This window comes from Gymnodraco acuticeps, unplaced genomic scaffold (assembly GCF_902827175.1).
Source record: "Gymnodraco acuticeps unplaced genomic scaffold, fGymAcu1.1, whole genome shotgun sequence".
Classification (NCBI taxonomy): domain Eukaryota; kingdom Metazoa; phylum Chordata; class Actinopteri; order Perciformes; family Bathydraconidae; genus Gymnodraco; species Gymnodraco acuticeps.
In genome coordinates, this window is record NW_022990238.1 from 8,240,857 (window position 1) to 8,267,986 (window position 27,130).

General features: G+C 41.7%; 1 protein-coding gene across 2 annotated transcripts in view; it reads left to right on the forward strand.

Annotated features, from left to right (window-relative positions):
• Nucleotides 1–27,130, forward strand: part of asic2 (acid-sensing (proton-gated) ion channel 2) — a 427,733-nt gene that overhangs the window by 395,588 nt on the left and 5,015 nt on the right. For both annotated transcript variants that reach the window (XM_034219441.1, XM_034219440.1), the window contains 5 exons: nt 6,812–6,939; nt 12,031–12,181; nt 12,369–12,425; nt 24,233–24,386; nt 26,615–26,706. In XM_034219441.1, coding sequence (XP_034075332.1) covers nt 6,812–6,939; nt 12,031–12,181; nt 12,369–12,425; nt 24,233–24,386; nt 26,615–26,706 — 582 coding nt within the window. The remainder of the gene's footprint in view (nt 1–6,811; nt 6,940–12,030; nt 12,182–12,368; nt 12,426–24,232; nt 24,387–26,614; nt 26,707–27,130) is intronic.

Genomic DNA, 27,130 nt, shown 5'->3' on the forward strand with positions numbered 1-27,130 from the left:
GCATTTGGGTCCTACCTTTTTCCGCAATCATTACAGAGATCGTAACAGAATGAACCGACCAACAATGGACCCGGCGGATTTTTATGATTTTGAGTTAGATCTGTTCGATCTGGATTTCTCCCTACAGTGTTATCATGCCGAGTGGAGTGGAACCTCGTCTAGAAGGGACAAAGAGGCTATCCTCAAAAAGGCACAAATGGAGGTGGCCGAAATGCCTTGGTTGAGGAGTTCGTTGCCTGAATGGCTCAGAGTTTTTTCTCGTAGCCCTGAGTGCCAGTCTCCATTTTCTGACCCTTTTTTGGGATCCCGCCTGGCGTTTGGAGGTCCAAGGAGCCTCCAGAAGACCTCTAAAAGACGCAATGTCAGGAAGCCAGCTCGTACTCCAGTACCGGCCCACACAGCCATGGATCCATGCACCTATACCGGCCCACACAGCCATGCTTCCGTTCTCCATTACCTGGCTCACACAGCCAGGCACAGCCACGACTCAAGATCCCGGCGTAGATGGACACCAAAAAGATATTTGGGGAAGCTGGGTTATTCGGAACATGAGAGTACACAGGTACAGACAGAGAGAAGGAAGAATGTAAGGTGTCCCCCGACAGTCTAAGCCTATAGCAGCAAAACTAGGGGCTGAATCTAATCAGCCCTAACTATAAGATCTATCAAAAAGGAAGGTCTTAAGCGCACTCTTAAAAACGGATAGGCTGTCTGCCGCCCGAACACAAACTGGAAGTTGATTCCACAAATGTGGAGCTTGATAAGAAAAGACTCTGGCTCCCATTGTAATTTTAGAGACTCTAGGAACAACCAACAACCCTGCATTCTTGGAACGCAATGCCCTAATAGGACAGTAGGGTATAATGAGTTATTTAAGGTAAGATAGCGCCTGGCCATTAAGGGCTTTGTAGGTGAGAAGAAGAATTTTAAATTATATCCTGTTTTCTATAGGGAGCCAGTGTAAGCCAGCCAGAACAGGTGTAATGTGGTCCCTTTTCCTAACTCTGGTTAGTACACGTGCTGCAGCATTTTGAATCAGCTGAAGCGACTTAACTGACTTCTTGGTACACCCTGATAATAAGGAGTTACAATAATCCAGCCTTGAAGTAACAAATGCATGGACTAGTTTCTCTGCATCGTTTTGAGGCAAGATATGCCTGATTTTTTTAATGTTACGTAGATGAAAGAAGGCGGTCCTTGAAATTGATTTTGTGTGGGCGTTAAAGGATAAATCCTGATCAAATATAACACCAAGATTCCTTACAGTCTCACTGGAGGCCAAATTAATGCCATCCATAGTTAGTATATCTTTAGGTAGTTTGTTTCGTAGATTATTTGGGCCGAGTACAATAACTTCAGTTTTGGCCGTGATTAACATCAAAAGGTTTAAAGTCATCCACGTTTTTAAGCCCTTGAGGCAGTCTTGAATTTTATTTAGATGATTAGTTTCATCAGGCTTGATGGATAAATATAGTTTCATCCGCATAACAATGAAAATGTACAGAATGATTCCTTATAATATTGCCTAACAGAAGCATATATAATGTGAACAAAACAGGTCCGAGCACTGAGCCCTGTGGCACTCCATGGCTCACTTTGGTTTGCATGGAAGATTCATCGTTGACACACACTAACTGAGACCGTTCAGATAGATAGGACCTAAACCAGCCTAAAGCAGTTCCCTTTATGCCAACTAAGTGCTCTAGTCTTTGCAATAGGATGTCATGGTCGATAGTATCAAATGCAGCACTGAGATCGAGCAAGACAAGAATAGAGACAAGTCTTTTGTCTGAGGCTATTAGAAGGTAATTTGTGACTTTAACCAGAGCTGTCTCTGTGCTATGATGTGTTCTAAAGCCAGACTGAAAATCTTCAAATAACTCATTGTTTTTTAAGTAATCACACAACTGTTTTGCGACTGCTTTCTCAAGAATTGTTGAGAGGAACGGAAGATTAGAAATAGGTCTATGGTTGGCTAAAACCTCTGGATCGAGGTTGTGCTTTTTAAGAAGCGGTTTTATCACTGCTACTTTTGAATGATTGTGGAACATAGCCTGATAATAAAGACATATTCATAATATTTGATAAACAAGTGTTAATTAATGGGAAAACTTCCTTTAACAGCTTAGTTGGAATCAGGTCTAAGATACATGTTGATAGAAGAAAGAATCATTGAATTCAATTGTTCGAGGTTTATGGCTGAAAAGCATTCTAATTTAATATCTAGTGTAATATTAGAACTTACGTTTCCGGGAGCTGTTGATAACACTATACTGGTCAAAGGCAAGAGGTCATTAATTGTGTTACTAAGAGTAACAATTTTATCATTAAAAACTTGTACTTGTTTTATGGTGTGTGAGCTGTGCTGTGTAATTTGTGTATGTTTTGTTTTGTTTATTTGAGTGTACAGCACTTTGGTCTGGAGGTTTAAAGTGCTCTATAAATAAAGCTGTATTGTAACTACTTGGTTTAGGTTACATTAATTCAGTTATTTTGAAGAATCTAATTTAAAATAAGGCAATATTTGCTTTTGGTGTTCTAAAAACGGGTCTGTGGACCCTTAATATGTGTGTAGACCACAACTCATACTGTAATTGACTTGTTGTTTCCCTGGTAACTCCCACACATTACGTACTACCACAACGTAATGTATTGTGTAACCTATTTCTGTCAGGCTGACCATGACTGACTATACACACTTAGTACAGACTAAGCTAGCAGAAGTTAGGAACATGAAATACAAATAAATGAATAAAGTACGTAAAATTATCAATCGGTAAGTGTTGGGGCTTACATGTTTAATATTTTTTGTAATAATTACATATTAATACATATTGAGGACATATTATGTACACATTAAAGGCTTGTTATTTAATGTGATGCTTAACAGCTGACTGTATCTCAATATGGTCAAAACTCTTACATTAAACAGACAATATTGGCAAAGCCTTTCTGGCCTTAAACGAATTGTGAGAATGAGAGAAAGGAGAGGGGGAATTGTGTTCCTGAAAAAAATGCCTGTAGTTGTTTGTGGTATGGCAAATAGGCGACATGTCCATTATCAAATATGCTGCAACAAATGCAAAAAATAACCAGATTAGATGTGACATTTTATCATACATTTCAAACAAACCTCAAGCAAACCTCACACAATGCATCTTAATTTATCTTTCACCCCAGTTGATCATCTACTCTCCCTTTCATGTTTTCCCACAGCGAAACACTTAACATGCTGAAGGAGAACAGAGGTGAAAGCAAAACACCACCTGAATGTATTCTCTATCATAAAAAAGCAATGAGATCTTAAGTTATGATTGTAGAAGCAGCAGATAGCATCATAATTACATCTCTTACTTTGTTGAGTCATATGTCTAATGAGTGTGATAGGGGTGATGAAATATATGGTAACTAGAAATCTATAGATCTATCTGTGGTTCAGCTGAGGCCGAAGGTCAGAAATAACAAACACTCTTATCCAAGATGGTCTTGATTATCTTTTGATTTGAAATGCAGAACTAACTAGAACAAAACAAACACGCGGACCCTTGTTTGCTCTGATCTCTAACCCATACACACACACCACACACACTTTCTCATGTTTCTTCATATAGACACAAACGCTATATAAAGGTCACTCACAGGAAGAGATCATGAATACACAATATGTATCTAAGGTCTGAGATCAGTGTGTATATGTTTTATGATCACAGATTGCTCTGTACATCGAACATGTTTTATGTTTGCATCTATCTGGCCAACTGGGTTTTGAAAACATCTCTATGGACCAAATGATTAATCAGCAATGAAAATAATTGTGAGAGTCCTAGTGCTAAGTTAATCCATTGTACAAACAAGTTAGTTTTCAGAAACATGTAAAGTCACCATTGTGAAGCGTGCTGTACTTCGGATTTGATTTGAGTTGCATTTAATCTGTTGATGCCTCTTCATGTTTCTGTGTGATGTCATGTTGTCCTGAGAATAGTTGAGTACATTCTCAAAATAATTGTTTTAATTATTTTGCCGATTCACATTATTGCAGATGCTGAAAGTCACTTGTATTGATGAAAGCAAAAACCTTTTAAAATGCAGCCGATACAGACCAAGGAAATGTATCAGCCTTTCTCAGCGCTTGAAATTTGTGAATGTTGGAGTTGCAACAAGCACTTAATCATTTATAGATATTTGTTTGTACCAACAGCAGAAAAACACAATGTTGAGTAACAATGTAACTACACAAAAGTATGTCTTATTGGATCTCTGCCTACTGTACATATATCGTTAGTTGAATGGCAAAGTAGTTATTTAGTTCATTGTTTTTAATTATAATCAACACATTCCTTTACCAAAGATCAGAACCAGCAATGACTATACATTTTGCTACCAAATTATTGCAAATACCTTTGCAGCCTTATCGCTTATACCCCTCCACAGTACAAACACCATAAACACCCACTTAAGGGTCCCACTAGGCGACATATCCCTTTATCACAATGAACAACTAATGTAGTTAGTGCCTATATTTTCATATGCAGGCATCATTGTGGAGGAGGCTTTACGGTGCAGTTCTTTGTTTACCCTGCTTAATGTTTATTGTGATGAAGGAATATGGCTTTTTATGTGTTTTTATACAATGGATGCTAATTATGTAAAAGGAAATGGAAACTCATGATAGTTTTCCATCATTTGTTTCCCTTTTACTTGCCACATTAACACTAATAACTATATTCTGGTGCTATTATGGCATTAAGTCATCAAAAATGTAAATTGAGGGGGAACCTCTGATCACTACGCTCTTAGTGTTTTGCTTTAAATGTGTGGCAATAATAAGGGGAGAACCACTCCCTGCTTCAACATGACAATGGCCCCCATTCATAAATAAATGACAAGTTAATCATAATATATGATTAAACACTGTTTTGTCTTAATGAACTGAATGTAGCCTGACTTTACACATGAATACCAGATAACACAAAATGGCTAAAAGTACCTAAACGCATGTGGAATTAAATTGAACATCAACAGCAAAACTGCAAAACCTAATCACCCAAAATATAGTAAATGGCTGACCTAACAGATGCTCTTGCGGTTAAAACGGGAGCCAGGTTCTTACATCTGGTGGAAAGCCTGAAACCAGGAGAGTGGAGTCTGTTTTATGTTATTGCTATATGTACAGCAATCACAGGAGCTGCATTTTTCAAGAGTCCATACCTCTACCATATTCTGCCTCCCAAAAGTTGCCTTTACCTTTTGCGCACATAATGTAAATGGTGACTTTTTAATCAAACTGTGTTCATGCTTTACTTTATTTGGGTGATATGTCAGAAGAAATAACAGGAACCAATACCTCATCAAAACATTTATAGTAGCAGCAGAAGAATAATCAATGGTAACGGGCCGATACACCTACAGTAGATATTTTGACAATGCCAGATGTTCAAAATATATGTTTGAATAAGGAACAGGCTTAGTGGTTTTCATTACTCATCATACTGCTTTTTTTTCCACTTCATTCGCTGTGTGCTTTGATGTATATTATTATGTTAGTATTGATCATGGGATACTACAAAGCTAATATCAATCAATCAATGATATAGCTGGCTTGTATCAGGATATTGTTAATGACATAATGCCTGGCAAGTGGCAACACATAGCTAAAAGCCTCTTAATGGAATATCACACATGATAAAGAACAAGACCTGGAAAGAGTAGAAACCAGGAAAGGACATAAACTCGTCAGCCACATGCAAGTAAATGACCTTCATGTCAAAGTATGACAGTATACAGTACATGGCAGAAAGGAGACAGCAGAGGAAAGGACACAGCAATGATTCAACTCCCTGATCCCACATGAAGAGTCAGCAGTCTGTTACCAGTGCACACATTAATGCACTTTCTTCTCTATTACCACACACACACACACACACACACACACACACACACACACACACACACACACACACACACACACACACACACACACACACACAGATTATCTCTGACAAACAGACATGTTTCCTCTATACTTTTTTACACACACACACATCCATAATAAATCCACACACTGTAATCCCTCAGAATTTTGCAAAAATAAATTGTTTGATCCCTTCATCTTTCCTTTAATGTGAATGCATCCAAGCTGTCGCCGTATAAGCCAGATGTGTGTGTGTGTGTGTGTGTGTGTGTGTGTGTGTGTGTGTGTGTGTGTGTGTGTGTGTGTGTGTGTGTGTGTGTGTGTGTGTGTGTGTGTGTGTGTGTGTGTGTCGTCTGTGCGTGTGTGTGTCGTCTGTGCAAGGCTGGTCATGCCGAAAGGCTGTGATGCCTGTTGGTTGCAGACACCTCGAGGTGTCCTGCTGACCGTCCAGCAGTGGCAAGCTTTGATTGAATGTCCAGGAGCTCACCACTGAAAGTTAGGACATTATCGATGTCTTCCAAGACTGCTCTCCCTTCCTATAAAGGTTATGGATCTCTTTGTGTGTGTGTGTGTGTGTGTGTGTGTGTGTGTGTGTGTGTGTGTGTGTGTGTGTGTGAGCAAATCTGAATGTCAGGATGGTCCTTTCATCTATTGAGTCAACACAGAGCCTTCTTCATACCTGTGTTTGATGTCAAGACAAAGTGGAAAGCACATCTCTGAGAGTTGTAAGGGTCTCAAAACGTTATGTCTTTAAGTAGTAACAGCCACTGAATGTTTCAAACAGGAAATGTTGTTTCTTCCTCTCAGCAAGAAAAGGAAGAAAAGTCCCTGCACACTTTTGTTTGTTTCATGACTGAGTAACTCATCCATCTGGGTCTCCCCATCTGTCTTCCCTTTCAGAGGATACAACCTTCGAAGCAGGTGTGCGGGTGCAGATCCACAGCCAGGCGGAGCCCCCGTTCGTTCACGAGCTGGGCTTTGGCGTGGCCCCCGGCTTCCAGACTTTTGTAGCAACACAGGAGCAGAGGGTAGGTGTCCCTGACTTCCCATTCTACACAGTTAATAGTTTTTTTAATCTCTCCTCCTCTTGTGCTGTTTTTCACTTCTAATCCACATGTTCAGTTTATCACTCAGAGATAAAAAAAAAAAACCTCTATGATAAATGACTTGGCAAAATAGGCATGATGGGATTGTTTGTATGCATGTGTGTTAGTGCTGTGTGTGTGTCACAATACCCTCTAGACCCTTAGACCCCTCTGTGGTCTCTTGGGGATGGTTGACTGACAAATGATATCTTTCCCCAATGTCGGTGGCTTTGACCTCGTTGGTAGAGAGGTGCTACACTCCAACTCAGCCCCACTCAATCATCCTGCAGCTTTATATCCCATCACACAAGGCCGCCATTAAAGTCTGCAGGTCTAACAGATATAGACAGCCGGAGGTATTTAATTCAAATAGCCTTTCCTCGTTCACAACAAGCTCCTGCTTCACAAGGTTATTTTTCTCTTCTCCATCCTATCTATTGGCTCGAGTTGAACATGTTTAGACACTGCCAAACTGAATGAAATCTCTATATTGTGACGGCTCTCAGCTGTGTCGGTTAAGAATCCATTTTATTGATATTACTCCTGCCTATGACTGTATCCATTCCTTTGTTTTTTTCCCTGCTTACCTTTATTCCCATGTTAAGCTTTTAAGAAATGTATTGCCTGGCCAAATAGCGGGAGCTGACTGGATTGCCATACTTAGACAGATTGCTGTCATTGCCTTCTCATTTTTAAAATAGCCCCCCCACCCCCCTGCATTTCAATGCAGTGTCTGTTCCTTTGGCAACTGAGCTGTCAGTTTACTAGACCTTAAACCATGGTCACTTGGATACAATGCTGACATATTGAGAACATTTTAAATGTTTTTTAAGAGCTTTTTCACTCAAAACCCCTGCATGTTGTAAAACAAAGCTCTGAGAGCATTGAGTTTGAACCTAAACTAAATAATTGCCAGTCATCACTAAAGCAACGAGCCAACAGGTGCTACGAAGCTTCACAAAGGCAAGAGAACGGCAGAGTCTGGTGATAGTTCTCTGTGGGTTCATCCCGATGAGCAACCTCTTTCAAAAACTCCTTTGTGAAAGTATCGATTATAGCCACTTAAAGTAATTGGGGTTACAGTCGACTTTCTCCAGAAGCTTGATTTCTTTAATCATCATGTGAAGAACAAAACTGTTTTGCATAATAAGGGTAGGGATTTAGAGAATTTGTATTTCCCAATATCAATTCCTCCTGGGGAAAGATCATGTATTTTCCTAAACATTGGTTAGTGCATGACAGAGATGTTGGACCATGCTTTAGAATGAAAAATATGTTGTTTTTTAAGAAAGGAGCAAAAAATAGTGCTAAGATCAAAGCTATTTTGAATACTATTGCAACAAATGAAAATAAATATGTACACAAAATATAAATAAGTAAGAAACTGAGAACAGTCAAATAAAATGTGACAAATAGGTTGATTTATTGTTTTCCACCGACAAGTTGTTAGTAGGGATTTACATTATCCAGCCTCACAGCTGGATAATGTGAATATGTTCTCAATTGTATGTAAGTGAGTGACTGAAAATCCATTGTGAACCTCGCTTCACTTCCACTCAGTGAAGTGCCTGTCACCTGAGTGTTATAGGAAGGAGGAGATCTATCCAGTGAGGGTTAGGCCTCCTGGGTAATGAGCCTCCAGGGCTTCTATCTCTGTTCGCCTGTCAGCCCACTTCTGTGAATGACGGGTGAAGAGAGTCCCTCCTCTGCCTGTCTGCCTGCCTGCCGGGAAAACACTGCCCCGCTCCACAAACACACACAGTGGGGAACGTATTCAATTTAGCTAATTAATGCAGAACTGCACTTTGTATCAGAAGTCTGAGAAAATCCCACCTGCTGCTGGATGTTCCCACCTGTCTTTTCAAGCTTCTTCTTCGGAAACCCGGAGGGCTCTTTCGAATACGTCCAAAAACAACCCTGATTATGACGATTGAGTTAAGTATCTAGAGCAGAGATTAGGTAAGGGGCCTTGTGGAAGGTGTTTTTTAAAGAAATGGTGATTAAGGGATCTCTGTAATGATACCAATCATTCTAAGTGTGAAAATTACTTTGACAAAGAGTTTAAATGAGCTAATTTGGCTCATAATGTTGGACTTCGATTAAAGCAGCTCAATCAAGTTAGCTCAAGGCACAGAGCACACAGCCTATAGTTAAGGTTTGAATCAGTTTCACACGCAGACAGGCAATTTAAAAATGTAAGCTCTCCAGATATAGAAATTACCCCTCTGTGGGCTTTTGACTGAATCTGAAAGGGCATGGTGTTCCGTTGGGTTATAGAGCCATTCTTCCCAAGGATGAAAAAGCCTTAATTATAGCATTATTCCTTTGCTGCCTCTCGATTCTAGCTTAGTCTTTGTGTTTCAGTTTGGGCTTTTTTTTTATTGTGTCTTGCTTCTGTACACCTGTTTGATGTTGTGGTTCATTTCAAACCAGCACTCTTCAGACGACCATTACACAATGAAAAGTAAAAACCCACCCTGTTCTCAAATACACGTTTTTTTTAACGATGTCCCCTGCCGACCAACTTGGAAAAGCCTAATTAAAGTATTGAGCTGGTACAACAGGGGGATGAAACGCTGATTAATAACAGGCCTCGTCTCTTATTACATAGACCATAATTAGGTCAACAGGTTCTAGTGATATTGAGCCTATTATCTGATTACAGAGAAATAATCGGATCTCCAATCAGCCACGTCTGACTCTAATTAGGCCAGAAGTAGAGATTAGCTGAGGTGTGAAGGTGGTTGTAAAGGTCAAGGCTTCCTCAAAAGCTCTTTTCTTAAGTCCCTAATCAAATCAATAGCATCTGGATGTCGGAACTCATCACTAGTGCTTGCTGCTGACTTCAGGAAGGCTATGTTTAATAACCATAGGAGACAAGGCTTTTGGACGCTGTAATATACAACAAGATTGCTGTTATACTATTATAGATTGTGTTTCAATCTTATCGTTGTACGTGTTGGTGAAATGATCTGAATACCTAAAGCATTAAACTCAGAAACACAGATACAACATTGCCTTAGAGGAAGGGCAGGGTTTCAAATTCTGTCAGTACCAACAAGTAAACTGAGGCCAAATTTCACCTGGCAGGATGTTGTGTTTTCGCCTCTTCCCCAAAGATTGCGCTGTTGGCAGAGGAAGAGGCCTCAGTTGGGAAGCATTGTGATGAGAATAAGGGGAACTGGGGAGCAGAGGGTGGTGGGTGATGGATAGCGAGTGCTCAGCTTGAGCACGCTGCCTGTGTTTGGAGCAGATGGGCCTCCACACCGCTCTGCCCGGTGTCCCTCGTTCTTCATCTGCTCTCCCAGCCCTCCGAGCCACAGGAGCAGGAGGAGAACATTTGGAGTTGTTGTGCTCCCATGGCAGGGTGTTGTGGGATTTTTCCTGACAGAGTCTGGCTATCTGTTGAATTGTTTTCCACACTGCCTTGTTTTTGAGAGTCTCTTCTGCTTCTCTGTACTGGCTGGGTTTCAAGGACTAAGGAACGCATTTAGGAGGGATGCTGTTAGGATCTGTCCACATTATACATGGATTTCCTCTATGTATGTTTGTGGCTAAGATAGTCCCAAGTCTTAAAAAGAGTAAAGTTCTAACTTTATTTGTCATAGTTTTCTTGAGGCTATAGATCATTTGCATTGAGCAGACTGTTTAACCTTTTTTGGGTAGTTTCAGTCAGCACTGGCAGAACTGTAGCAAGAATTGTTGCACCTTCTAATATTGGGCAAATGTCAGCTATTGCAAAACCATGGAATAACTGAGATTGATTATTTTGAATCCATCCATCGTTTTTCACAATGTATCCAGATGCCCATAATTATATACAATATATAATTTGGAATCATTGTTATGTACTGTACAGCTTGTAAACACTTGTTTTAAAGCAGTATTGTCTTCATTGTTTTTTCCTTTATTGTTTTCTCCGGTGTTTCTGTGAAAAATGCATTTAATTGCACCACTTGGAATTAAGAAAGTCTTGCATTTCATTTGGTAAACCCTGCAGAAACTCTGGTGCCTTATGCCCCGGCCACACGAGGACAAAAACGGCTAAACGCATAGGATAAACGCAATCGCAAAAAAGCTTCCGTCCACACGCAATAGTCATCCGGATAGTGTCTGTCCACACGAGACCGCTCCGTTTAGCTCCAACCGCTGGAGAAGCTGCAGTACATATGCAGGAGCCTGTACGTGGCGCTGTAACTTCCTCCACAAAAGCAGCGAAGAAGCATGGTTGTCATGGTTGCCCTTCTGTTTATTCTCCGCGGTGGGGGCCGAGGGAACCGGGCAGAGTTTTTCGCCAGTCAACGTGTATTAAAGTTTAAATCTTCCGACAAAATTATAAAAGTGCCGGTCAAAGGTCTTCTTTGTTATTTATTGAGCTTTAAAACAAATGAATAACGAATCTATATATTATAATAATAAAATACACGGAGCCTCTCTTTTTCCTCCCTCTCTTCGGACAGCGTCAGTGTCTGTCTCATGCAGCAGCTGATCCAGTAATAAGTGACCCGGCCGACAGTAAAAATAAACATATTTATATCTAGTTTGAGAGGTAATTAAAATAGCTAAGGGTGATGATCGGACTTGAAGTGTGTGTTTTACTCCGTTCACCGCCGCATCACAGCGGGAGGAGCTGCAGGTGAGCAGAGCTGCGTGTCTCCGTCCTGTCAGATTAGACTTCACTCGCGTTTAGGTCCATATCGAGAGAAAGATAAATAATCTGAATTCAGTGTGCAGTTTACTTTGACGCGGGGGTGAGCAGCAGAGGTGGGGAGAGGCGGGGCTATTGCCTCATCATTATCAGAAAATGATCGTATAGGGCGTACACACGGAGCCGTTGGACCCCCCAGAGCGTTGCGTATGCCGTTCTATCCACCTTGGGACCCGTTATCGTTTACGCAGTCGTTTAGTGCCGTATTCGGTCATCCTCGTGTGGCCGAACGGTCTATATGACACTATACAGTAACGCAAACGACAGTTTTCGTCCTCGTGTGGCCGGGGCATTAATTAACCCCCACACTCCTTTCTCACCTGTAGATAACCTATCTGCCTCCCCCGTGGGGAGAGTGCGAGTCAAAGGCTCTGGAGTCGGGGTTCTTCCAGGTCTACAGTGTGACCGCCTGCAGGATTGACTGTGAAACACGCTACATTGTAGAAAACTGTAACTGCCGGATGGTGCACATGCCTGGTAAGTGTCACTGGCCTGACTTCAACACTCAACATAAAACATAGAGCAAGTCAATACTGGATAAGATTGTGGCATTAAAGAAATGTTGAAATGGGCTGTATTTCTACATTCATCCAGCAAGCTCTCAAGAACTTGATGTTTAAACACTACCATTGACTGAATTCCTCCCCTTTATAACTGTTTGTAGGTGATGCTTCTTACTGTACGCCTGAGCAGTACAAAGACTGCGCTGAGCCTGCACTTGGTAAGCCTGCACATAGACACAAACCCATGAACATGACTTAAGACGACATTCATGCTGTATTTCCTGGTTTACATATCATTATTTGCCTCAGAAAAAATATGTTTGGATAATCTTTTTTTCCTGTTGATACATAGCTTTAATGCTAAACCTGCTTGATGATGAGCAACACCGCAGAGCATGTTAAGCTTAAGACAGCTCAGCTCAAGAGCAGCTACAGTATATCATCAGTAAATCCAAAGCACTGTAGTAGGAAACACGTCTTCTTTGGGAAGTTTGATAGCCACCATACTGTCACTCCTCTCCGTCCGTTTTCATTTCAAAAGGAAATTACGCTGTCAAAAAGGACTCTGCAGGCACACAAACATTCTACTGGTAAGAGTGTTTTCAGTATACTATCAATGGTGGAACCTACTCAAAGGAAAACTTCAGGATTTTCAACCTGGATCTTAATTTACCATGTGTTTGTCCAAGTGACTAATGGGGACAACCATTATTTTTGAATTGTTACACTATCGAACAAGAACACTGCAGCAGAATAAGGTGCTGCAATGTTATCTTCTCGGCCATTGAACTGAAATGTTTGTGTTTTCCACTGAGAGGCCCATGTGGTATTATAATTGTCTGACAATATTATGGAAATAACCCTACAGAGAATTTTTTTCTCCAGTTTGTGTCTTATTAAATCTTGCCAGGGGGACTTTTTGCAAAGAGACAACGGTGGAAGCATGTCGTGGCTGAATATTTTGCTGATTTTAACAATGTGCATAAAGCCTAACTCTTTCGCGAAACTTGGTTAGAACCATACAGTAAACAAACAGACTGGATCAAGCATAAGGTGATTAAAAACATTGAATTTCTCTGTAAGTTACTTTGTTTAATGTTGTCGGACCCTTCAATAACAATCTGAACCTGTCAGTCGCAAAAACAATTATACAAGTTTTCCTGTAACTTTCAAATGTATCAAAATAACAGAACAATATTTCACCTTGTGTGACTAGAGCTCATCAAGTCGGCTATCAACATCAGAGCAGACAGGGGGTGCAGTGGAATGGTTGAAGTTAAGGGATGACTGGTCAGATAGATAATGCCTAATATTTCCGTCATTGAAGTCAATTAAACAACTGTATAGGAGGTTTTTTGGCAGCCTGTCCTCCTAATTCGAGTTTTTATGATACGTTTTTTTTTTTTTAAACTTGGCTCGTCCAGCTGTTTTAAGATATTGAACTGATATTTTCTCTGCTCTGATTACTTAAGAAAATTATGTTTCAGTGTAAAGGTTTACCTTTTGTTGCCCCAGACCATAGAGACACTAATAAAGTTTTTTTGTCTATCTAAATTAGAATCAATGGAAATTGTTTAAAAGTCGAGGTATTCGCTGGATCACAAAGGGATGGATCTTATCTGCAGGACAATAAAAACAGTAGTTTTGTTACCTAAGCCCAAAACAAGTTGTTTTGTTTGAATGCCAACCTTGAACATGTGTTTAAAATGGCAATGTCAAGTTTCACAACTGTGGTGCAGTTTGCCCTGTTTGAACCATTTCAATGGCAGTGATAACAACTAATGCCGGCCATTTAATAGGCTGATACCATTCAAAACGGGTACTAAAACATTAAACAATTCTCTCAGTGGTCTTCTCTTTTTCAATAACATACATCTAACAAAGCCATTATACTACAGACCCTTTATTCAGTGCAATCTCTTGACTGGGGGACTCATTTCACATAAAAAAAGCAATTGCACTGCCGTGGTTTATTAGGCAATGAGACGAGGCGAGATAATGTTTTAAGTTACCTTGACGTGACTCCAGATCTTCCAATATGTGTGCAGCCCACCGGAGCTCTGTATCAGAAAAAAGATGCATGGCTGTGAACACCGAGGGGGATAATAAAAGCATGAAATGGTATAATCGTGCAATACATCCTTCTACTGTTGCCGTGGCGATGAATACATATGATCCGACGATCGGGTCAGACTCGGTCCAGTGCCTTTTTTTAGATGGCTTTCCTTTAAACAGTACACATGTTTTGGACTCGATGTCTTCCACATGAATTACTGTGAGGGTAAAATATTATGAATATATATTATCTTGTAATCGGGGGAACTCTGACTCTTTTAAGACTCTATATGTGTCACGGTTTGTGCAGGAAGCAGGACCCAAATGCAGATTAAAGTGACAAAAACTAGCTCCTTTATTTCAAGGCTCAACTAACAAATACAGAACAGAACACTCACCGCAGACCAAGTCAAAACACAAGACGAACCGACAAAGACAGACGGAAAAACCAGAACTTAAATACACCCAGGACTAATCAAACAAACACGACAGGTGAGGAGGTAGGAGAAAACACAGAGGCACCAGGTGAACACAATCGGGTAATCAGGGAGGGAAAACAGACAGAAAGCAACAGGCAGGAAACGGGGGTGAACAATTTACAAAATAAAACAGGAAACCCAAAGATAGAAAAAGACAAGACAAAACAACAACACAGACAGATCGTGACAGTACCCCCCCTCAAGGGACGGATCCCAGACGTCCCAAAACAAAACTACAAAAGTCCAAAACCTTAAGCAGGGTGGGTGGAGGGGGTCCGGAGGTGGGACGCATCACTAAGCCACCAGGGTGGGTGGAGGGGGTCGGGAGGCCGGGCTTGGGCTGACAGCCCAGGGCACGGCAGAGGACCAGGAAGGGGTCTCGGGCGGACGGCCCGGGGGCAAGGCAGAGGACCAGGAAGGGGTCTCGGGCGGACGGCCCGGGGGCAAGGCAGAGTCCAAAATGGGGGTTATGGAGGGGCGAAGGCCACCGCGGGCGAACTCGGGGCAGAGCATGAGGGCGAGGACTGCGGCCGGAAAAGTCAGGGGGCCGAGCATGAGGGCGAGGACCGCGGCCGGAAGAGTCAGGGGGCCGGGCCCGAGGGCGAGGACCGCGGCAGGAAGAGTCAGGGGGCCGGGCTCGAGGGCGAAGACCGCGGCTCTCAGGGGGCCGGGCTCGAGGGTGAAGACTGCGGCTCTCAGAGGGCCGGGCTCGAGGGCGAAGACCAGACAGCTCCGGAGGCCGGGCAGGAAGGCGCTGACGGGACAGTGCCGGAGACCGGGCAGGACCCGGTGTCGGAGCTGGTGGGACAGGCCTCGGCAGGATCCCCCACGGAAGAGGACCAGTACACGGGATTTGCAGGACCCCCGGCAGAAGAGCAGTCGGCGGGGCCTCCAACGGCACGGGACAAAGGGTTGGCAGGACCCCCGGCAGGAGAGTAGACGGCGGGACCTCCAACGGGACAGGACAAAGGGTTGGCAGGACCCCCGGCAGGAGAGTAGTCGGCGGGGCCTCCAACGGCACAGGACAAAGGGTTGGCAGGACCCCCGGCAGGAGAGTAGACGGCGGGACCTCCAACGGGACAGGACAAGGGGTTGGCAGGACCCCCGGCAGGAGAGTATACGGCGGGACCTCCAACGAGACAGGACAAGAAGCTGGCAGGACCCCCGGCAGGAGAGTAGACGGCGGGACCTCCAACGGGACAGGACATCGGGTTGGGATTTGAGAAGGGACTAGGGAAGGGACTAAAGATGGGACCAGAGAAGGGACTAGAGGAGGGACTAGAGGAGGGACTAGAGGAGGGACCTGGAGGAGGGACTAGAGGAGGAACTAGAGAGGGGACTCGCGAGGGGAACTAGAGGAGGGACTAAAGGAGGGAACTCGAGAGGGGACTCGAGAGGGGACTGGAGAGGAGACTTGAGAGGGGACTCGGGTAGGAACTCGAGAGGGGACTCGGGTAGGAACTCGAGAGGGGACTCGGGTAGGAACTCGAGAGGTGACTCGAGAGGGGACTCGAGAGGGGACCCGAGAGGGGACCCGAGAGGGGACCCGAGAGGGGACTCGAGAGGGGACCCGAGAGGGAAATCGAGAGGGGACTCGGGTAGGAACTGGAGAGGGGACTTGAGAGGGGACTCGAGAGGGGACTCGAGAGGGAACTTGTCGGTCGGTACGCCGACAGGACATGGGGAGCTGGCGTCGTCTGGGGAGCCAGCAGGAGACGAGGTGCTGGAGTTGGCCGGTACGCCGACAAGACTCGGGGAGCTGGCGTCGGCTTGGGAGCCAGCCCTGTAGCCGAAACTGGAGTCGAGCCCATGGCTTCCGGGGCCGGTACTGAAGCCGGAACCATGGCTGCTGGGGCCGGAACCATGGCTGCGGGGGTCGGAATTGAAGCCAGAATCATGGCTGTAAGGTCCGGTTCTGGAGCCGGAAACATGGCTGTAAGGTCCGGTTCTGGAGCCGGAAACATGGCTGTAAGGTCCGGTTCTGGAGCCGGAAACATGGCTGTAAGGTCCGGTTCTGGAGCCGGAAACATGGCTGCTGGGCAAGGAACCGGAACACGGATCCATGGCTGTGTGGGGTGGTACTGGAGCACGGTACCATGGCTATGTGGGATGGTACTGGAGCACGGAACCATGGCTGCTGGGTCCGGCACTGGAGCCGGAACCATGGCGGTTGGGGCCTGTACTGGAGCCGGACCCATGGCTGCTGGGGCTCGGGCTGCTAGCCTGGCCTTGCGACGACTCCTCTTAGCAGCCTCCTGAATACTCCGTGGACCTCCATAAGCCTGACGAGTTCCGGAATACGACTCCTGGACAGGAGCAGGAACTGGGGCAGAAGCACTAGCTGACTCCAGACGGACCACACCGAGACGTTTGTAGTCAGCAGGCTGGAAATCACACACCCAGAGGAAGTTCAAAATCCAGCCAGGCAAGAACTTCACCAAGTCTGGTTTCTCCATAGCCAACCGGTGCGCCTCTACCAGAGCGGCCTCCCTCTGCCGAACACTGGACGCTCCACTCCACCAATCACAGCAGCAAGCCAAACCAAAGGAAAAATGCTGTAGCTCCACCTCAAATGGATCATCTGCTGGGTCCATTTCTGGTCGGTTCGTTCTGTCACGGTTTGTGCAGGAAGCAGGACCCAAATGCAGATTAAAGTGACAAAAACTAGCTCCTTTATTTCAAGGCTCAACTAACAAATACAGAACAGAACACTCACCGCAGACCAAGTCAAAACACAAGACGAACCGACAAAGACAGACGGAAAAACCAGAACTTAAATACACCCAGGACTAATCAAACAAACACGAGACAGGTGAGGAGGTAGGAGAAAACACAGAGGCACCAGGTGAACACAATCGGGTAATCAGGGAGGGAAAACAGACAGAAAGCAACAGGCAGGAAACGGGGGTGAACAATTTACAAAATAAAACAGGAAACCCAAAGATAGAAAAAGACAAGACAAAACAACAACACAGACAGATCGTGACAATATGACCCTGTTGGAAACTTAAGTCATAGCTCTATGATTAAAGAGACTAAAGGGACTCACTGAAGATTAATTCATTTTTCTAACATAATTATTAATAAATTATAGCATACTATAATGTACAATACAAAATTAAAGCCTCTGTTACCCATATTATTTTTGAACCTACTTGAAATGTATGATGAATAGAAGTCAGTGAAAACATAAATAATACATAAATAACAAATTGATTCAAAAGCATACTAAGTAACGTCTGAACTTATCGACCACTACAGTCTCTCTGCTCTCTCTCCCTGCAGGGAAAATCAATCCATGAAACCAGAAAGCTACAAAAGCAACGTAGTCAAGGGCAACAACATTTTCAGACCGTTAGCATCAAGGCTACAGGCTCCCACACCATCTGGGCATTCAGCGTATTACAGCTGTGTGCTATTAACTGCGCTGGATACCACGGGGGGGGGGGGGGGGGGGGTTCACAATCTCACACTCACTCAGTTTGAATCAGTGGTAGTACATTATTTCTTGTTTTAAACTCAGTGCCAATTTGCTTTTCCCACAAGAGAACGATTCACTCTGCAACGTTTGATTGGTTCTTCTGTCCTCATAAACAAGGTCACTTAACTTTTGGAGACAGCACTGAAAATATATTTTTGATAGAAGACAGCTGTATCTGTTTTCTGTGAACAACTTGCTTATCTTATCGTTTGATTTTGAGGGAAAAAAGGGACATCTTAAAATAACCTAGACAGAATTGTTTCTTCTTAACCCAAGATTTTAGATAATCAGTGACGTGCGGTGAGGTTCATGGCTGGTGAGGCACTGACTCTTTCAGAGTCAGATTTACAAATATTATATTTTGACGTTAATCGAAATGTTCGGTTATTTTCAAAAGCTTTTTTAGTCTGATGCTTCGATTCATTTAAAACAGACTGTTCAACAAAAGGATGCCCAAAATCTAAATATTGGATTGTTCTTTCTTAGTAAGATCCAATTTTCATTACCAATGTGGTCTTACCTTGACTTGAAGTCCATTACATTTTTGTAAAAGTCCTCCTTATCTTCCTCTAGTTTCAAAAGTCTAGCTTGTTGTTTGCGTCTACCGTCTCAGAATAACAGTAGCAACAAGAACCGGTGGGCTCACGTGCGCCCCCTTCAGTGCGGCAGAGGTTATGGCTGCCTCTCCTTGTGCTTTTTTCATTGCCGTTGTTGTATGATGAGACCAGCGGGCCTAAATATCATGCGTGAAATAAGTTATTTAGAGACTATGGATGGCGAGGATAAATGTAATAAAGGGATCTACAAACATTACATTGGTGACATACAGTGAGATGGTAACAGGCATGCGATTAGGGCCCGCTTTCCAGCCAGTTTCTGTGGGGTGACGCATTCTGAGGTGAGGCAGAGCTCATCTGTGCCTCACCTCACCCCACAGTAACTTGCTTGAGCGCGCTCACAAAATAAGTGCCCGCGCTAGTAGCGCTACATTAGTGCCCGCGCTCCAGCCAGTGGGCTGTGGGCTTACGTGAGGCAGCAACCCAGTCTCACGGCATTTCGTGTTCACCAACACGATTTTTAATCTATTGATTCGTGTTCACCAACACGATTTGCCCCTTTTTTTTTCGTGTTGCACAGCACGATTTTAAAAGCAATGTATTTCTACTGCCTGCAGCACGTCTTTTTCTCCGGTCGGGTCGAGGAAGACCGGAAGCTGTGTGGTTCATAAAAACATGTTCTTACTCAAGATCAAGCCACAGTTATTGCTTTTATTTGAAATCGTATAATTTCGGACTTTTGTTGCCGTCTGTGAGGAAAATAAATGGGGCTCAGAGCCTCAGAATACTGAAATCTGTATTTTTTAAATCTTTTTTTCCTTCTAATTTGTTATTCTTTTCAAAATAACACACTGTTATTTACTCACCAATAACACACAATTATACTTGCTTTTATTTATTGGTTTAATTCCATAATCTCGGGCTTTTTTGGCGTCCGTCAGGAACTGAATTTCAAAATAAAAATAACCGGAAACAGACGTAGGCATTTCGAGCGATTACCAAGATCCTCAGCTATGGTTTTAAGCTCGCTTATTGGATGTTTTAGCCGCAATGCATGCTGGGATTTGGTGTTTATATGATGTGAAATCCGGAAAACATTTTAAAAGAATAAAATAATACTTAATTCCGAGCGCTCTTGCTTTTCTCTTTGAAAGTCATCACATAACGGCATTGTAATACACGGTTCGGCTGCATTGTATATTACAGATCTGCCGTAGTTCTTTATTTATAGAGCCCTGATGAGAAGACCTTTGGAAAAACTGAGAAAATGCCGCCGAAACTGAATACTTGAAATAAATATATTCAACAATTAAACAACATCTTCAATTTCTCTTCACACAATACGTCTCCTTGCAGTATCAACACTAATTCGGCTGACTTTTACATTTGATCTAATTCACAGATAGGTTATATTAACACCATAACGGTGCACAGCTGATATAAAAGGATTGTAGTTTTTAAAGATATTACTGATTTTCTTTGAATGTAAGAATGTAAATACTGAGTCTGAAATAGTATAGCCATATGCTGTAAAATTATGTGAAAGCATGCATAAAACTACACATCTTCAGATGTTGTACGAAAACACAAGTGTCCTACACTAATAATACAAAGTTATTATGGCTGTGTGTACCTTGTGTGCACCTCCTAGTGGTTAAAGCACGTTATTGAATTATTGTGTTTTATTTGATTAAAAAAATATTAAGAGTACATACTTTCATAGGGGGAAAGTATAAATATAGAATATAAAAAATCAAGAAGATACTATAAATGATCTCTACAATAAAACAGTTTAGTGCAGAATGTACAAAGATATTAATAGGAGGAGGTGCAAAACAGAAAAACGAATTAACCTTTATTTAAAACATTAAATAACAGATTAAGGTCTTCTTTTAAATAAGAAAAAAACTTTGGGGGTATCTATCTACAGATAAATATTAAGCCTGACAAAGTACTTAACGTCTAATATATTGCTTTCCTGCAATATTAACTATGTTGAAGCACTTATTTTAACTGATATTATACATATGAATTATACTCTTATGTATGTAGATAGAATAAGAAATGTGCAGAATATGACAGTTTAATGGTGGAGGTACACACATATTGATAGATGTCTTGTAATGCACTGTTGAGGAACCTGTGACCCAAGTGTTTCATTCATTGCATAACTACACCGTAGTTGTGTATATGATATGTCAATAAACCTTTGAAAATCTTGAAAGGGATGTGCAAAATAGAGTCTTAGAATAGAATATACAGTCTTTAATTAACTATTAGTAGAGAATAACGAGTAATGAATATACTTTATTACTCGTTTCCATTCATGTCAATTGCAGATACATGTTTAGTCTTCTCAAGCACCAACTATCAAATATCTCTCCTGATTGTTGGCACTTGACAATCACCTTACCTGAATTTTACTCAGGTGTAACTAAAGTCTGATTTAAGGTTTGTATACATTTCACATAATTAATCAGAATCTGCAAAGTAACTCAAATAAATGCAGTGGAGTAAAAATACCAGGTTAACCTCTGAATTGTAGTGGAGTAGAATTACAAAGTAACAATGAGCTATCATGTGGGTATTAATGCTGCGCATTATGGACACAAGCGATTTTCACCCATTTATTAATTATATGTTTTACATTTGATAACACCAATGTGTTTAATACTGGCAACTTCTAATTGTGGGAAAAACGAAAACGTTCAGTAGAGACGTCCCATAGAACATTTTGCGAAACACAATAGCCAGCATGTGTAGTTCTGGGGGGGCGTTCGATTCCAGTTTTGGATAGTCTGGCGTGGTTTCGTTCCATTTCACACAGCTGTTTGACGCTCTGCGTAACCTTACGGGGACTGTAGTCCTAAACGATAGCTGGGGATTATGGGTAGTGTAGTGTCTTCGGCCATCCTAAACTCAGAAATGTTGACAATCGCAATGATGCTCGAAATGTCCCTTATAGGACTACGTCTGTTTCTGGTTATTTTTATTTTGAAATTCAGTTCCTGACGGACGCCAAAAAAGCCCGAGATTATGGAATTAAACCAATAAATAAAAGCAAGGATAATTGTGTGTTATTGGTGAGTAAATAACAGTGTGTTATTTTGAAAAGAATAACGAATTAGAAGGAATTTTTTTTTTTTAAATACAGATTTCCGTATTCTGAGGCTCTGAGCCCCATTTATTTTCCTCACAGACGGCAACAAAAGTCCGAAATTATACGATTTAAAATAAAAGCAATAATTGTGGCTTGATATTGAGTAAGAACATGTTTTTATGAACCACACAGCTTCCGGTCTCCCACGACCCGACCTGAGAAAAAGACGTGCTGCAGGCAGTAGAAATACATTGCTTTTAAAATCGTGCTGTGCAACACGAAAAACAGGGGCAAATCGTGTTGGTGAACACGAATCAATAGATTAAAAATCGTGTTGGTGAACACGAAATGCCGTGAGACTAGGTTGGAGGCAGAGCTCGTCCCTGCCTCACTCCTCATCGCTCCCATGTAGTTGTAGCGGAGCTCGGCCAATTTGCTGATTTTGACTATAAAAAGCGATTGGAATCATACAGAAATCACACTTACAACACAGATCAGTGGAGACATTTTATTATTATTACTATTTAGTTTTTTCTTTAGTTTTTTTCCATTACATTGGAGTATGACAGGTGAGGCTCTGCCTCCCCTGACTGCACGTCGCTGTAGATAATTGTCTACCTCTCAGACAGATTTTTATTTAAAAGTAGAAAGTTGTCATGGATAAATATTATGGTATTTTTTATATTTTTGATTTAAATGAGTGTGAGAGAAAACAAGAGTTACCTGGATAAAGAGAAATAAATCAATCATTTTAATGTACAAGGCGTTGCTCCTGTGTATCCAATAGTGTAACATTTGAATACAAATTGACCACTGAGAGGCCATATTGAATTTCCTATTGCTATTACGTGACTGTGGCCTCGCCGGCTATTAGTGCGCCGTAGGGAACATCTGCCTGGTGCTCTGTGCTATGCAGGTCTGCCACAGACAGCTTTTCAGTAGGAAATACGCATAAAAACATTCACCTCTCATCTACATTCAGAGAATAAGGGTTGGTTGTAAAGGATTTTTAAAGAGAGAGAAGTTTTTTTTGGTGAGAAATGACTCTGTCGAAATTAAAACCTTCATATAAACTTTGCGATTTCATAAATTCAGCTTTAGAAAGGGATTTGTGAGGAGTAGGCAGCCTTGGTGCTCGAGAAGCTTTTGATGGAGCTATATTTGAAAAGCCTGTGTCGCTTTACATTACCGTCAGTGTGAGAAAGTTGGTGTTATGTAGAAGGCTCTGGGCTTAACACAAAATCATTCAGTGCATTTAAGTTTATTTTCTTTTTCAAACTGCCAAAGCAGAGCCCTGAATAGAGCCTGGCATTTCTACATCAGGACTGTGTCAGGGTGAAGGCTGTTTTTACGGATGCTGCTTCAGGGCTTGTTTGTGTTTGGGCGCTTTACATTCTGTGACTTTGACAATGACATTGACTTAAACTGTCGTTCTGGCTTTTATGGAGTAGACATCTGCAAGACTAAAGGCGCAGTATGAAGGAGGCCATGTGTGCAATTCATGGGTGTTTTCTGTATGCATGTGTTTGACCCGTGACAACTGAAAACAGGACGGATTACTGATAAAGAAAAGAGGTGCTAAATGCACTCTACAGTTTCTCTCAGAAGCCTGATGCTCCAAGCACACAGCGGCAAAGCTTGAGGCCTGTAGTTTAGTTTAATGTTAATCAGCTGTGCAAATGCATAGTTGTACAGCTGGCACTAACACACTACGAAGAGGTGGCTAATTAAAAGTAATTGACTGTGGATAGACTGTATTAAACATTATCATAATTTATGTTGTTTCAGTTGTGGAAGTTCACTCTAGCCTTGCAGGTTAAACACACTTTTTACAAATTACTGAACCTATTTAATTACTTACTCGTTTTGTGCCCTCATAAATGTTTATATTAAGTTGAAAGTTGTGATTATTATATATTATAATATTGTTATAATACTTTTCATACACTGAATAGTTTATTCTTTTAAATTTCAGAAATAGAGAAAAGGTGTAATTTTACTTCAAATTGACCAACGACCTATAAACGAAATTTCCAAATAAATACAAACTTATATATCCTCAACATTGAAAGAGCAAGATGTTTTATTAATGCATACATGTATTTATTTTGTATTTGATTGAGATCCAAATATGTTTAGAAGCTTATACTGACTCTACAGTTACCTTAAAATACACAAATGATTGTATTTATTTCTTACTGTATAGCTTCTCTTTCTAAGATGTCTCCTTTTGTTTCTAAAAAAGCATCTATCCCTTTTGTTCATCATCCTCAACCAATCCTCCGACATATCATTCCAATTTACCCCCCAATTCTACACACCTCCCATCTCCATTGCCCCCTCCTTTGTAAAGCCAAACTCTCATCTGTAGAGAGCAATAACTGCCTCTGCAGGACGCCATGCAACATGACCCGCTACAACAAAGAGCTGTCCATGGTTAAAATCCCCAGTAAGACCTCTGCCCGCTACCTGCAGAAGAAGTTCAACAAGTCTGAGAAGTACATCACGTAAGTAGCCAGTAACAAACCACCAAGTGATGCTCTGGTTCTGCTCATTATGTCCGGTGGATAAGGAGAAATCCCTAACTGCTATTAACATAGACACAATGAGTGTGAATCATTTCATCATCTCAGGAGTTCTCTTCTTACCTTCCCGTTTTGTATCCATTACTGATAAGCAATGTTTTGTGGGGTTCCCCAAGGTTCTGTCCTGGGTCTGTTGGTTTTTTCTCTGAACATGCTCCCTCTCCGCCATTCATTTAAAAGATATACCTTCAATAATCAAGATGTTTCTATGGACCAGACTTTGAGTCTTGTCCTGAATGTAAATTGTTTGAATGTCTCCTCTCTCTACCATTTGGAACTGTTTTTGTATTGGTAAATGTCCTTCCTTCTTGAATAATGTAATTTACTTTTCACCTGCCTGGGCTACACTCACCTGTGGGTTTGTGCAGCCCCACGTCAGCAGCAGGCCGCTGCTGTCCTCTGTTTGCTCGGTGTTCCTTGCTCCAGGCAAAAGACTAAAGGAGTATGTGCTTTTGAGGTTGGAGCTCTTAAGCTTTAAAAGTTGCTCCCATTGGTTTTAGGATTTGTGAACACTGTGGAGTCTTTTAAAAAGCAGCTCAAGATCCCTTTGTTTCGACTTGCTTGTTAAATGTCTCTTGAAGCTTGAAGTTTGCATTTCAAGTCTGTTCTTTTTTTTTGTTGCATTTTCTATTTTGTCTTTTGTTGTGAAGGACTTTGTGACTACTGCTCTTGAAAATTGCTACATAAATAAACATAATTATGCGTATTTGGAATAAATTAATGCTTTAATTAAGATATAAATGAACAGTTGAAACCACTTGCAAACTGATAAGCAACAATTCCACCAATGGGTTGTCTGATGAGAAAATACCAGAAAACATTCAGATCCTTTATTCCCTCATGCTAATTGCAGATACATCATTGTGCAATTTAAAAACAATACTAATTCACAAAGATATGATGTGTGGTTTCTCGTAAATTCCAAGCAATCTTCGTTGATTTAGTTTTTTACAAAAGCATACAAGTAACTATCATTTTGGGTGAGGCACAATGAGTGCAGCTGATCATATTTTAGACTATTTTTCAACCACGTTCATTCAGTTTGAAAACACTAACCCAAGCAAACATTCATATCAACCACCAATAGAGAACCGTAGTGACGCATCCTAAAACCCAGAAGTAAGTTAGCATTTTTACCATGTCCGGTTCCTTCCACAAAAAGCAATGCAATTTCTCCATAGGATTTTGGAAAATAGCTCCAAATAAGGTCTGTGTTTGACACAAATTGAAGAGACAGATCACGTTTTATTCTACGACATTAAATACATCAGCAGTGACCCCGCTGGTGATTTTTGAAGAGTTTACGTGTCTTAAAAACGATGGTTGTTAACATGTGGCTGAATAGGACTACAGAAGTTGTCGAGGCCGTTTTACGTCATTACACCGAACACGTAAAACACTCAAGTTTGTTTTTCCCCGTGTTCTGCTTGAAAGCAAGTACCTGCCTCCTGCAAACTGTTCAAACAAAAGCTTCAACTTGTACAATTTTGAATCTGTAGTTTTGAATATGGATCTTAAGTCGGCGTGGCGTTGAAGGAGCGACCCTGCTGTAGTTTGTTTATAGCATAACGTTAGCATTTTGCTTTTGGCGACTAGATTTATGATTAGAAAATTATAAAAGTAGGATAGACATGTGGATATTATCCGGCTGAACAAAACGTGATCCGTCTCTTAAATGTGTGTCAACCACAGATCTTATTCCCAGCTATTTTCCAAAATCCTATGGAGAAATTGCATTGCATTTTTGTCGAAGGAACCGGAAGGAGTTTACCTCCGGGTTTTAGGACGCGTCACTGCGGTTCTCTATTCAGAGTCTCTGCAAAGTCTTCAAATGACCTTGTGGAAAGCTGAGCATCTGAGTGATCAGACATTTAAAGGGGAACTCATACAAACTGACCACAGAGAGATCTTGCATCCTCTTTGCTGACAACATTGTCTCATATAGGCCTTTTAATTAAAAACTTAAAATACTGTTATCCCTATGAAAAGATGAGCTACTGTGAGCTTGTCCTCCGCCCACACATTGGCTGTGTTTCCTTGCCTGCTCAGCTTGGTAGAAAATGGATAGACTGTTGCTGATTGTGTTGCTTGCCAAGTCATCACTCGGTGTAGGATTCATTAGGATTAATGCCCAATTTATACCTTTGCAGAGACAACATCTTGGTGTTGGACGTGTTCTTTGAGGCTTTGAACTACGAGACCATCGAACAAAAAAAAGCTTACGAGGTCGCTGGCTTGCTGGGTAAGATTCATGTTACCTGACATCCTCGTGGATTCATCTTCTTATTACAGACACATGCATTTCCTAACATTCGGCCTATATGCTGTAAAATGTATTATCTCTTCGATTTACACACGGCATCTATTGCACGTCTGTCCGTCCTGGGAGAGGGATCCCTCCTCTGTTGCTCTCCCTGAGGTTTCTCCCATTTTTTCCCCTTAAACTGTGGGTTTTCTCTGGAAGTTTTTCCTTGTACGATGTGAGGGTCTAAGGATAGAGGGTGTCGTTTTTTTCTCATACTGATATTCTGAACAATCTGTGCTGTTGTATTTGTTGTAAAGTGTCTCTACTGTAGGCTAATTTTATTATATGTACAGCACTTTGGCTCGACCAAAAATCGTTTATAAATGTGCTATATAAATAAAACTTGATTTGATTTGATTTA